Source organism: Rana temporaria, chromosome 1, assembly GCF_905171775.1.
Source record: "Rana temporaria chromosome 1, aRanTem1.1, whole genome shotgun sequence".
NCBI lineage: Eukaryota > Metazoa > Chordata > Amphibia > Anura > Ranidae > Rana > Rana temporaria.
In genome coordinates this window covers 431,872,024-431,886,160 of record NC_053489.1, presented here as the reverse complement: position 1 = coordinate 431,886,160, position 14,137 = coordinate 431,872,024, and the positions used below count along the sequence as shown (strand labels likewise).

Sequence of the window (14,137 nt, the reverse complement as noted above, 5' to 3'; positions counted from 1 at the left end):
TCAATATATTCCGTTTCGGCGTTCGCTAATTCCTCTCTTATCCTATTTTCCCATTCTCTTGATGCCTTTTTGTTTTTTGCCACTTGCTGGATACATAAACCCCTGAGGAATGCTTTTAATGCATCCCACATCACATCCGGTGTCGCAGTTCCTTCATTGAATATAAAACTCTTTTAATTTCCCTAATGTCTCCTCTGGTTTCCCTATTAATTCAAACCACAACGGACTGATTTTCCATATCCTATTAATCCTCTTTGTCTCCAAGCTCACAGTTATTGTTACCAAAGAGTGATCCGATACCCCTCTGGGCTGGTATTCAATTCCCTTTATGGTTTGACATTCTTCTGCATTACCTAGTACCAAATCTATCCTTGAAAGTGTATTATAGGAGCTAGAACAACAAGAATATTGTAACACCTCTGGATTTCTCTCTCTCTCCATACATCAAACAATCCTGCTTCCTGTAGAAACAGAGACAGCCGAGTCTCAGAGATATTTGGTTTGTTTCCCCTTGGAAATCTGTCCCTATCTTTATTTATAACCTCATTAAAATCCCCCACTGCTATAATTGGGATACCCGGCTTATCCATCATAAAATTCATTCGTTTGTACATAACTTTCAGTTTAAATGGCGGTGGGATATATATATATATATATTTGCTAAAAACATATTCCCTGTTCTCAATTACACAGTAAAGAAAAATATACCGCCCCTCTTCATCAATACTGATCTGTCTGCAAGTAAATGACACTCCCCTTGAGTAAGAGGTGTGTACTGAGTGGTATTGATATTGAAATTTCTTACTCTGGACTTGTTTCTTGATTTCATTGGTATAATGTGTTTCCTGCAGGCAGATCAGTCCTACCTCATATACATCCAGCATATCAAATACTGCAGCTCTTTTAACTGGAGTGCCCAATCCACGGACATTCCAGGATCCAATTCTCAATACTCGATTGCATAGGAATCATCCAAGTAAAGGGGGGAAAAAAACAATAAAAACTGTGTCGCATCCTATGAAATAAAGGGAGGGAAAAAAAAAAGGGAAAAACATTCTTGAATCAATCTGTGTACGTGGACTCCTAATTTTTGTTTTATATTCAGAGGGTATAGCCCTATGACTTTCCCACTTTTAATACTTATTTTACTCATACATTTCATTGTGCTCTTGTGAGACATCTGTATAGATGTGCTATCATTTCTTAATTTACTTGTGTGTTTTATCTTCATTTTATAAGGTGTTTTTTTTGTTTTGTTTTTTTTAGATACTTTGCCCTCACTGTGTTCAAACCCCCCAAAAATACCTTGCCCCCCTCCCACCTTCCTATTCTCCCTCCCTCCTCCCCCACCTACCTAGGTAATCCCCAGGAGCTTTTTTTGTGATTGGTCCATACATCCCCAATCCTCTCACTACCATACTCTCCCCTCCCCCCATTCATTCCACATACCAAATTCCTTTACATTGTATTCCCAGTCCATTCTTCCTCCCTCTTGTGGTGTATGTCCCCCGACACCTCTATAATACATTTTATTTAGTTTAATTAACTTCTTCTCCTTCCCCCCCCCCCCCTTTAATCTCCCTGTATCCAGGGGTCAAGTCCTGGGGAAAAAAGTGTGGGAACTCCCACCCAAGATCCACTCCCCCACCAAAACAAAAATTATACGCTCATATGCATAATTACTAAACCGCAAGTTCTTTCTAAATCCCGCGAATGACAAAAGCTCCCAGGAGACATTGCGGCATCGAGAAAGTGACGGAATACCCGCACACTACCCGATGAATCCATATACAGGCAGTGGCCAGTAACATAAAGGATTACTAAGGTTCGCCTGCCCCTGACAGTGACTCGAGCTTGGCATCGCCGCTTAGTGAAGGATTGGCTCGGGCGGCTCGGCTGCTCTAGTCCTGCAAAGGGAACGGAGTTCCTGCTGTGAAAAAAGTGCAGGAACTCCATTCCCATGCGTTCCCGCAGGACTTGAGCCCTGCCTGTATCCCTTCCTTAAGTGTCCCTTAATTTTGTTGAGAGTTGATCCTTTTTATCATCCAGCCATGCCGTTGCACCTTCTGGGGTATCAAAGAAAAAAGTCCTATCCAGTGCTGCTACTCGTAGCCTCGCTGGATATAACAGGGCATATGCAAGTTCAAATTTCTGCATTTTGCGTTTGATGTCTATAAAGCTTGCCCTCCGCTTCTGTAGAGAGGGTGAGAAGTCAGGATATAATGAGACCCTAAATCCTTCATAAAAATGTTCCCCACTTCTCTACTCTTTCTCAATAATGTTACTTTATCCCTGTAATTCAGGAATTTCATTAACATTGATCGTGGGCGTCCACTAGAAAAGGGGGGGGTTTAACCGGAACTCTGTGTGCTCTTTCTATCAAACTGTTGTGTGAAGCATTCTCTTCCAAATAATTTTATAAACCAATTTTCCAGGAACTCTGTTGGATTAGTCCCTTCACATTTTTCCGGTAGTCCCACTAGTCGCACGTTGTTCCTGCGAAGCCTGTTTTCTATTTCATCAATTTTCTCATCGGATTTGTTCTTTCATTATTTTGACCTCTTGTTTTACTGGGTATAATTCGTCCTCTATTTGGGATATCCTTCCCTCTGCCTCCGTTACCCTCTCATTTGTTCTGGAGCTCCTGTCGCACTGCAACCAACCCTTCTTTGATACCCTTCACTCGCAGTGGGAAGGGGGTTTGGTGCTGGTTCTGTCTCCACCTCTTTATTGGCTACAACTGTGCTTTTACTGCTGTTTTTTGGTTATAATAGTCGCTATTTGTCCTTGACTCTTGCTGTCTGTTGTTTTTACCAGGGTTGTGGATCCTGTCTTAGCAGGTGTATGGTCTGCTGTGTGAAAATATTTTTCCAATTTAGCAGTTGCTGCAGTAGCTTGACTCCCCTTAATCTTTATCCTTGGCTGACCGAAGAGCTTGTGGCCCGGACATCGTGGCCTTTCAGGCTTTCAGCAAGCAAGGAGTGGTCCAGGAGGACAGCAAGGGAGGAAGGGGGGAGGAGGAAACAAGACTCCAAAAAAAAAAGACACTTGTTACTGCACTGGGCTTGGTTCTACTATGCAGGATGCTCTAAAAACTCAGAGTGCTACAAATATTGCATGCGTTGTAGTTGCTAAGCTTAGCTGACCGCTTTATCTTCTGCCGCCTGTACAAATGTGCACAAATGTCCATGTATCTTATAACCCGTGGCTTATAGATTGAATCTTCAGTGGTTCTCAACTGGCTGCCATATATAGCATGTCGGTACAAAAAGTCACTCCTACTATACTGCATGCCATATAATGTATCCCATTTACCAGGCCTGTGGTCTGTAGAAAAACTATGACAATATACTGCGCTGCAATAAGCGTTTAGAGGAGAAAAAAAATCATTCCTTGCACTTCTTTTAATACAGTCTCTTAACCAGGCATGTTTCTTTAACTTCTTTAGCTTTTAGCAATATGCAGTATACCACGTGCAATGTGAAATGTGGGTGCTATATGCAATATGCAGACTTATGATGGTCATCCACAGTTTTATTTACTCACGTAGCCTTGGGATGTGCCTCTCAGGGATTTTCCCAGGGCACCGTCCGTCCTCTTTCAGTCCTCTGTCTCACTCCAGCACCAGGGGTAGCATGTCTCATAGGAAGCAGCAGTAGGTAAGAGGCAGCGAATCAATGGCACCTTGTGACGAGCGTGGGGCGGCAGCTCCAATCGGCAGTGCCGTACGATGTATCCAGCAGTCTCTCCCCTTCAACCCTCCAGCAAGCGCACAACCAAAGGAGGGAACCAGAGAAACCAGGGGGTGGTCGCAGATGCACGTCGCCACCCAGAGCCCCCGCATGTAACACGGGATGATCGGACAAGGGAACGCTCACCGCAGTTCGCCCCCCCCCCGCCCGAGGACTATGCAGAATAAGTAGGAACGAGGCGGTATCGGAGCGGGTTAGCGCGAGTCAGGGCTGAGCGGGTCTCGGGGCATCCAGATCAGCAACTCCCGGTCATCAGCAGAGGAGCATAGCTAGCGCCGTCGGGTGCAGGGAGACGCACACCTCAAGCGTCTCACACCTCCATCCGGTCACGCCCCCCGGTCCCTATCACCCTTGAAAGGGGTCTTGCTTATCAGAACCGAGATGTCTTGTGGTTTCCTATCGATGTCCTAGCCACTCATATGGTTGGGATATTGGCACTGGATCAACCTTCAGTTGAGGAATATTGTGCCCATTGTTTTTTTTTTTTCCCCCTGGTTGACACCATCCGGATACCAGTGAGGCGTTCGATCGATCCGTTATCGGGTCCAACAGTTCTGGTAAGCGTAGTTTATCCATATCTTTTTGGCTTGAAGAATTGTCGCTGGAATGGTCCATTTAATCTTATGACATCTCTACTGGGTTATGTACATCCACTTATGATGGACACTTTCATTACATTGGATTTTTTGTGTGACTTGATCATCATTTCATGTGTGGACTGATTATAATTTGTTTCACTATCACACCCAGTTGGGTGTATACTGTTTGTTTTTTCCACATTTCACTTTACTATATGTAGCGCTGCATATTTACCTGCACTCTTTTCGAAGTTGTCACATTCCTATGCAGCTGCTCCCCTTTTTCCTTTTTGGTTTGCTTGTGTTTTTTTGGGATAGCGCAATTATTATTCACATTTACATGTGTAAAGAGATGCAGGCCCAGGAGATTTCCTCATTTAGTGCTCTGCAGCCGCACAGCTGATTGATAATTGTGAGACCACTCCCATTAGACCCACTCAGAGGAACAAACAATGATTTCTTTAGAAAACAAAGGTTGTTACAATCTATGCAATGTACATGGAACCCAGGGGGAATTTTTTTTTTTTTTTTCCTCCAACAAAAGTGGAGTTGCGCTTCAACGTTCACTCTAGTAGAACTCTTGGAAAATCTTGGGGTGGAGAGGCCAAAAGCCATGCCACAGCTCCAAAAGTATGGGACTGTGATCTGAAAGTGTTATCATCTTTAAAGGGGTTGTAAAGGTTAATTTTTTTATTTATTTTTTCTCTGAATAGGTTCCTTTAAGCTAGTGCATTGTTGGTTAACTTGCCTTTTCCTTCAATTTGCCTTCTAAATGTTTTTTTTCTTTGTTTTCTTTGTCTGAATTTCTCACTGTTCCTCCTCAGTAAGCTGTTCTGGCTGACTAACCACCGCTCGGCGGATGATGGGGGCAAGCTTACTGATGATAAACAGGAAGTGAGAAATTCAGAGACAGGAAAAAAAAATTAGAAGTGAAATCGAAGGAGAAGGGAAGTGAACCAACAATGCACTAGATCAGGGGTCTCCAAACTTTTCAAACAAAGGGCCACTTTTTTGTCCTTCAGACTTTAGGAGGGCCGGATTGTGGCCAGCGGCAGGGGGCAGAAAATGTCCTGAACCCAGCACCAGTGAGAATAAATGTGGCCTCAGGGTTGGTGGTCAGGAGGAGGAGGAGGAGGAATAGGGCCCCTATCAGTAGAAGGAATAGTATCCCACCATTGATATTAGTAGAAGAAATAGTATCCCATCATTGACATTAGTAGAAGAAATAGTTCCCCATATCAGTGGGAGGAATAGTGCCCCAAGGGCCGCATAAAGGCTAGCAAAGGGCCACATCTGGCCCTCGGGCCGCAGTTTGGAGACCCCTGCACTAGATTAAGGGAACCTATTTAGAAAATAAAAAATAAACCTTTACAACCCCTTTAATTACAAAATGGTTATGCTTTCCAGTCAGTTCCTTCATTGGAGAAAGGTTGTTTGTTCATAAAGGTTATCTTGTTTACCTCAGGTGTGTTTTCTTGTAGACGACCAGGAAAGCATGACATTTGGCTGGTAAAATCTAGAACATTGTAAACACTGTTCTTTTTATATATTTGGGAGGGAATTTGGTGAGACTTCAGCTCTTTCATTCTATGAAAGTTTTACTTTATCTCCTTGAGAGAAAGTCTTATGTTTTATTTCTTCCACAGGTGGATAAACTTGGTCGTGGGTACCAAGGTGATCCGTCCTCTGCCCTCCTTGAACTTTTGGATCCAGAGCAGAATGCAAACTTTCTGGATCATTACTTGGATGTACCTGTTGACTTGTCTAAGGTAACTTGACTACAGTTCTTTTAGCTAGCACATAAATCTATAGCTTAAATTCGTAACACTCCAGCTCCATCCTATTTTTATATCAGATCTCCATATTTAGGGTGTTGATCTTTTGTCTTACTTGAATTGGAAGCAGTAAGTTGTGTTCTCATAATAATGAGTTCTATAAACATTTCCCAGGTCCTTTTCATCTGCACAGCCAATGTTACAGAAACTATTCCAGAGCCTCTGAGAGATCGTATGGAGATGATCAATATATCTGGATATGTGGCCCAGGAGAAATTGGCCATAGCAGAGGTAAGCTATCCCCTGTATTTTTTATATGTATGTACTGTGGGTGTGCGTCTGTGTACACACAACAAATACTCAGTTTAAATGCAGAAACGCTACAGCAAATCGAAACAAAAAATTGATAAAAAGAATCTGCCTGTCTGAGCTACTAGCTAAACTCAAGTAATTTCATGACCCACAGGGTGTCTCCTACTGGGTTCACCAAAACAGGCAGCACACCTACATTTTTGTGTTTTCTCATTATTCAAACTTTTAAAGGGGTTGTAAGGTTTCGTGTTTGTTATTAAAAAAAAAAATATGTTATACTTGCCTCCACTGTGCAGTTCGTTTTGCACAGAGTGGCCCTGATCCTCGTCTGCTGGGGTCCCTCGGCTAGCTTACAGGTGCTCTCCCGTGATACAGCCGGCAGCTATAGCTGCCAACTTTATCACTCGGCCCGGCGTGCCGCGACAATTGGATGTGATTGACAGCAGCGAGAGCCAATGGCTGTGCTGCTATCAATACATCTAATCTAGCCAATCAACGGCCAGACTCCGTGGAGAAGAGGACGCCAGATACACGCACAGCAGGTGAACGGGGGGCTCGTCATTGCCGTGTTTTTTCACCTTAATGCATAGGATGCATTAAGGTAAAAAAACACAGCCCTTTACAACTACTTTAACCTAGCAGAAGGCTTCCACAGCAGAGAGAAAACGAAGCATTAGTTGACTTGCATATACAAAGACCTGTTTACACCTCAGACGAATGAGTTTTGGCTGCTAGGTAAGATGTGGACATAGAAATGGAGGCTTTGTTTCACCCAAAGTCTTCTTCTGGGCTCCAGGACCCAGAACGGCACTTATTGGGATCTGAGAAAAGAAAAGGCTTTCTCTGCCTCACTATAAACTGTTGACAAGACTGCTACCAGGCCTGTGTGTGTGTGTGTGTGTGTGTGTGTGTATGTGTAGAGATATATATGATCAATTTATTATTAAATCTGACTTCTTATTTATCAGTTCATAAATCCTAGGTACATTATAAGGTCACATTTGCATAACCAAAAACGGTTTTATTTTCAGAGGTATCTGGTGCCACAGGCACTTAATTTGTGTGGGCTGGGTGAAGGAAAGGCTCAAATCACATCTGATGCACTTACTGTATTGATCCGGCAGTATTGCAGGGAGAGTGGAGTACGGAATTTACAGAAACAAATAGAAAAGGTGGGTGAAGTTTTAACTATATATATATATATATATATATATATATATATATATATATATATATATATATATATATATATATATATATATATATATATATATATATACATACTATATTGGTTGAGAGCGGAGCAGTGGATATGAGCGTTCTTGTAATTGGCTCTTCTTTATTTACTTAGGTTCTTCGGAAGGCTGCCTATAAGATTGTAAATGGGGAGGCTCAGTCTGTGGATGTAACCTCATTCAACCTTCAGGATTTTGTTGGAAAGCCGATCTTCACTGTAGAAAGAATGTATGAGGTCACTCCACCTGGGGTTGTGATGGGCCTAGCATGGACTGCTATGGGTGAGAAACAAAAAGCCATTTCAGTACTACTTGTGGTGTTAATGGTTCCATTCATGTTTGTAACATTGGTGAAACTGCAAGTGCTTACGTTTTCACAAGCAGTTACTTTGACATCCATTGTTGCCTGCTCAAACCTTTCTGCCTCTGTGTAGCGCTGTCCTTGGGGATTGAGATAATGTAGAGAGCATTTTTACATGTACGCTGGGGTACTCTGCATTAGTGGCTACCAAAATTTAATGAGACCCATCAAATCTCTCTGCCCCCTCTGTCCTGTATCCATAAACCTCTATGGTTTGCACAGTTCGTTTGTGTGACTGCATATTTGTGACACGCAAGAATCTGACATTGATTGAAGTTTATTTCAAATGCGAATGATTGCTAAATTGATAACCACTAGTTGGTGAACCCATCTGGTAATATGTCGTTTGGCAGGAAGGAGGAAAAAAGGTAGCTGGTTTAACCATTTTCTGCCAGGCCTTGCGCTCCACTTTTACTCCCAGGTAGCCAGACCATTTTTGCTATTTTTTCATTGCTTTTTTTTTTTTTTTTCTCCTTGCAGCTTAACTTTGTAAAAGACCTCCCCAAACCATATATTTTCTGAAAGCACATGACCAATAGAATAAAAAAAAGGTGCTACGGATTTCTAAAGTGATTGTAAAGCTTTTAAAATAACAATCATGTCATGTCATACTTGCCTGCTCTATGCAAATGGGTTTTGCACAGGGTGGCCCTGATCTTCCTTTTCTGTGGTCCCCCCACGGCGCTCCTGGCTCCACCACTTTTTGAGTGTGCCCTTGGCGAGCCTCTTTCCATTGGGGCGCTCGTGCGGGCGCATTGCCGAGTCCTGCTGCTTCGTCAATTAACACAGACAGCAGGACTCTGCCACGCCCCCCAGCTCCCATGTCAGTGATTTTGATTTACAGCAACGGGAGCTATTGGCTCCTGCTGCTATAAATCTATCCAGTGAGGACACTAGACAGCGGCTGGAGCTTCTGTGCTCGTCCCCGTCGCTGGAACTAATGGGTTCAGGTCAGTAAAAGGGGGCTGCTGCAGCACAAAAGCTTTTTCATCTTCATGCATAGAATATAAAATGATAAAAATACGCTAAAATCATTATTGGCAGATACAAACACCGCATATTTTACAAAATTCCTTCTAAATATCAAAACTTAACCTGTATTGAGTTAATAAATATTTGCAAATTTTTCAAGTGGAGCTCCACCCTAAAGTGGAACTTCCGCTAATCGGAACCCTCCCCCCCTCCAGTGTCACATTTGAAACCTTTCAGGGGGAGGGGGGTGCAGATACCTGTCTAAAGACAGGTATTTGCACCCACTTCCGGCCACACAGTCTGCGGGTAGACTGCGGGCAGGACATCCGATTCCGTTTTGTCCCCGTTGTGTTCTGGGAAACACGCGGCTCCCAGAACACAGTGGGGACCAGTGAGCACGGCGCAGCGCAACTCACGCATGCGCCGTAGGGAACCGGGCAGTGAAGCCGCAATGCTTCACTTCCTGGTTCCCTCACAGAGGATGGCGGTGGGGGCAGCAGAGTGACGAGCGATCGCTCGTCCTCTGCTGCCGACAGCGCTGGACTCCAGGACAGTTAAATGTCCTAATATTAAAAGTCAGCAGCTGCAGTATTTGTAGCTGCTGCCTTTTTAATATTTTTTTTCCGGCGGAGATCCGCTTTAATTGCGCCATTTTGTGAAATGATTAAAACCTGATGGTGTGCTAAAATGTAAGTAAAAACAATTTACTCAAAATCTGGAGGTTATAATTTTTCGCTTGCAGACCCCAAATCATACATATTCTGAAAGCACGTGACTTGTAGGGGAAAAAAAAAGCGCTACTGTTTGTTTTAGGCCCCACAATAGTTGTGCAAATGTTTATAAACTCGCTATTTTCACAAAAAATACACTAAAATCTTTTAGGGCAGCAACTAACGATTAGTTTCATAATCGATTAGTTGGCCGATTATTGTTTAGATTAATCGAATAATAGCCTTTAAAAAAAAAAAATTAGCATTTTTTTTTTTTTGGGCCAATTTGTTGTTGGGCAGATTACAAGACACAAATTGCCACAAAAACACATTACATGCTTTTCTGCAGCTTCTCCATTAAAGTATATTGAACCAAAAAATAAATAAAATAGCACGGTTTTGCGTTAAAAAGTCCTTGCCCTTTCCAAATATGCAGCAACTGAAAAAAAATCATGGATGTGAACGTGTCCCATAGGAAAACATGTAAATGAACTGTAGCATGTTTCTGCAAAAAACAGAGATGTGACCCAGGCTTGAGATGTTTAGTAACATAATGGGGTTATAAAAACAAAAAGTACAAAGAGCAAATAATCGCTACTGTAAGGGGTTCATTTTTTTACTGTGGCACAGTGAAAGTAATATTTTACAGTAGTGATTTGCTTTTTTGTACTATAAAAGGCTAATTTTAGTTTTTTAACCCCATTATGTTACTGGCCGATTAATCAATTATGAAAATTGTAATCGATTAATTTTTTATAATCGATTAGTTGACGATTTAATCGATTAGTTGTTTCGACCCTAAAATCTTAGTGCACACATACACAATGTAGCTTACAAAATTCCTGCTAAATTGTTTACATTCCGTGTACTAAAGTGTATGCCCATTGGGTGCCGTGTTTACCGTCCAGATGTTCTGTGCATTTCCATGCAAGCAGTCCCATTCATGTCAATTGGGATTCAGCGGCTGCACGGGCACAGACGCTAGACGCTCACTTCACAGTGGGCATTTGGCGCCTAATTAAGCTCAAAAATCAATCAATCAATCAATCCAGTCTGACATCAGTGTGGGTGCCCGACCCCGAACGCAAACGACGTGCGCTCAGGAACATGCACTTCAACCCACACAGATGTCAGATTGGAAGCAGCGGCTGTGGTTGTGCAGTTGCTACATCCCAATGGAGATGCACGGAACACCTGTGCATCCCCATACAGGTAAACACTGCCTCACAGGGGCGTACGCTGCAGTATGCCCTGTGTGAACAAGACCTTACTGTTATAATTTTTTATTTTATTTTTTTTATTGTGTACTTTAGGGAGGGGGGGGGGCTTTGCTTAAGATATCAGAGGTCTAAACAGACCCCTGATGTCTCATTTTTTTAATAAAACAATTCTGAGACCGAGAAAGGGACTGAAGACCATCCCTTTCTCTGAAACCTCAGCTTTAATGCATATGAATGAATAGAAGTCTCTGTATAGAGACTCCTATTCATTCAGAAAATTGAATCATAGTAAACACTGTTCACTATGCTCTATTGATGAATGGACATAGGATCAGTACTGATTGCTCACTATGCCCATTCAAGGAAAGGGAGGGGGCTGGTTAACATGTTTACCAACCCCCCTCCCCCAAACACATACCACTCTCCACCAAGACAACTTCCAATTTTTGGGGGGAAAAAACTCATCAATTAAAAAAAAAAACATAAAAATTAGCCCAATTTGTTTGTATAAAGTGAAGGATGATGTTACGCCAAGTAAATAGTTGCCTAACATGTCACCCTTTAAAATTGCGTCTGCCTGCACAATGACGGTGCTTAAAATTCTCCATAGGCGATGCTTTAAACCCCTTTTACAGGTTACCAGTTTGGAGTTGCGCAGGAGATCTGGTGCTAGAATTATTTCTCACACTCTGAAGTTTGCGGAAACACCTCACGTGTGGTGCGATCACCATTTACATATGCGTGCGGAAGTAACAAACGTTTTCGCATTTGCGCGTAAGCACTATGGGACGGAGGCGCTTTAAATATTTTTTTTATATTTGTTCTATACACAATCTTTTCTTTTTTTTTTTTTTTGTACTAACTTTATTACTATCACATAGAAAGTGAAAAACATCCTTTGTGACCGCATGGGCCATAACAGATCCCAGCCTCCACGATTGGACTAGAGAGCCCAGGAGAGGCAGAAGCGGGAGGGGGGTGGAACCACTTTCCGCCACCCGCAGAAGTGATTGAGTGGCTAATTAGCCACTCGGATTACTTCTGCCTGAAACGGAATCGCCGGCTGAAAAGAATGAAGCTGGTATGATGCCTGTAGGTGCAGGCATCATCCCAGTATAACCACTTAAACCCAAGGACGTACAGGTAAGTACCTTGGGAAGGAAGTGGTTAATTACAGTACACACATAGAACTATGAAATTCATGTTACCCAAGATGAGCCACTAGTAATGGAATTACCAAAAAAAAAAAGAGTCTTAAAGCAGAGTTCCACCAAAAATGGAACTTCCGGTTATCTGGTTTCCACCTAAACCCCCCCCCCCCCCCCTTTGTCACATTTGGCACCTTTTAGGGTAAGGGGGGAAGCAGATACCTGTTTAATCCCACTTCCAGCGAAACATCACCGCAGGTTCCGCAGCGATCTACGCCATGTCCAGCCCCTCCTCCGTCCCACTGCTGTCTTCTGGGAGACGCACAGGTCCCAGAAGCAGGAACCAGTCAGGACACGTACCGCGACTCGCGCACGCACAGTAGAGAACCAGGCTGTGAAGCCTCAAGGCTTCACTTACTGATTCCCTTACTGAAGATGCCAGCCCCTGCACCCGGGAGCCAAGGGACAGATTGGCTTCGGGTGAGGACCTCGCCGGAGCCCTGGACAGGTAAGTGTCCATATTTTAAGTCGGCAGCTGCAGTATTTGTAGCTGCTGACTTTTAATATTTTTTTTTTTCCGGCAGAACGCCACTTTAAAGTGGATAAAAACCTGATTCATGAAATTTGACCTGGGCACATGTACTGTATCTCCGTAGTGTTTACTTGTCTCTCTCCAAAGTCCTACGTCCCATGTTTTTCTGCTGTTTCGTCCCTCTGTTATCAGCATGATAACATCTGACAATTTCTCCGACAACCGAGATAATACCAGCTTGAAATTTGTGTCTGGCTGGGTGCTATAAATAGATTAGCAGAGAGCTCGCCTTGCCACAGCTCTGCACATTCTTTCGTTCCTCTGGCTATTTGGAGGGTGGAGGTGGTGTGGTGTGGTGTGGTGTGGTGTGTGTGTGTGTGTGCCTTTCTTCCAATCGGCTGTCACACATCAGTGTATGCCAAGACTACACTCCCGGTGCTGAATGAGGAAGTTAAAATTCTAACAAGACGTTAGAATTCTAAAGACTATAGAATGCTGAAGGTGGCAGATATACATGTAGGGAGATTTGTTTTATCCCTGTGTATCATATAAAGCTGTTCACTTCACTGGGTATAGGAAGAGGGTTTACGTCCACTTTAATGGAATTACTTGAATGGCACCAAAAGTTAAAATATTGAAAACTGTTTGCTTTGTTCTTTACACTACCAACAGAAAACTTGGGCAGCTGCCCTTGACCTAAGGAAAATTACTTAATTAGACCAGCAGAAAAAAAGCTTTCATCAAACTAGATTATCTGATTTTTAGCCATAGCAGTCGCATATCTCTTGATCAATTACAGAAAAATATATTCCGTATATACTTGAGTATAAGCAGACCTGAATATAAGCCGAGGCACCTACATTTACCACAAAAAAATGGGAAAACGTATTGACTCGAGTATAAGCCTAGGGTGGGAAAAGCAGAAGCTACTGTAAGTGGAAGAGAGGGTCAACAATGTCCATCTGCAGGGCCTCACTGTGCCCATCTGCAGGGCCTCACTGTGCCCATCTGCAGGGCCTCACTGTGCCCATCTGCAGGGCCTCACTGTGCCCATCTGCAGGGCCTCACTGTGCCCATCTGCAGGGCCTCACTGTGCCCATCTGCAGGGCCTCATGTACCTGATCTCCCGCTGTCTTGCAGTCTTAACTGCAATCGGCGGCAGTCCAGTGTAACAAAGCCCCGCCTCCTCCTCATCTGTGATAGACGGAACACTGATTCAGTTTCCCAGCAATGAGTCAGTTCAGTCTATCGCAGACGAGGAGGAGGCGGGGCTTTGTTAAACTGGACGGCCGACTTCTGACTGCATGACACAGCGGGAGACTCGAGTATAAGTCAAGAGGGGCTTTTTCAGCACAAAAAAAGTGCTGAAAAAGACGTCTTATACGCAAGTATATATGGTATTTGGGAAGAAAGAAAATATTGAAATATGGATGTCTCGTTACAGATTTGTGAGCTTTCCTGCCGCATGCTCTGCAAGTTGCATCCATTTGCATGTAAACGAAGATCCGTTACTGCTTTTTCTTTTTTTTCTTTTTTTGTATA

The 14,137-nt window shown here is 43.2% G+C and overlaps 1 protein-coding gene across 1 annotated transcript in view; it reads left to right on the top strand.

The window, feature by feature from the left end:
- Positions 1–14,137, top strand: part of LONP1 (lon peptidase 1, mitochondrial) — an 83,021-nt gene that overhangs the window by 57,159 nt on the left and 11,725 nt on the right. The window contains exons 12-15 of the mRNA XM_040325724.1: positions 5,977–6,099; positions 6,280–6,396; positions 7,449–7,589; positions 7,769–7,934. Coding sequence (XP_040181658.1) covers positions 5,977–6,099; positions 6,280–6,396; positions 7,449–7,589; positions 7,769–7,934 — 547 coding nt within the window. The remainder of the gene's footprint in view (positions 1–5,976; positions 6,100–6,279; positions 6,397–7,448; positions 7,590–7,768; positions 7,935–14,137) is intronic.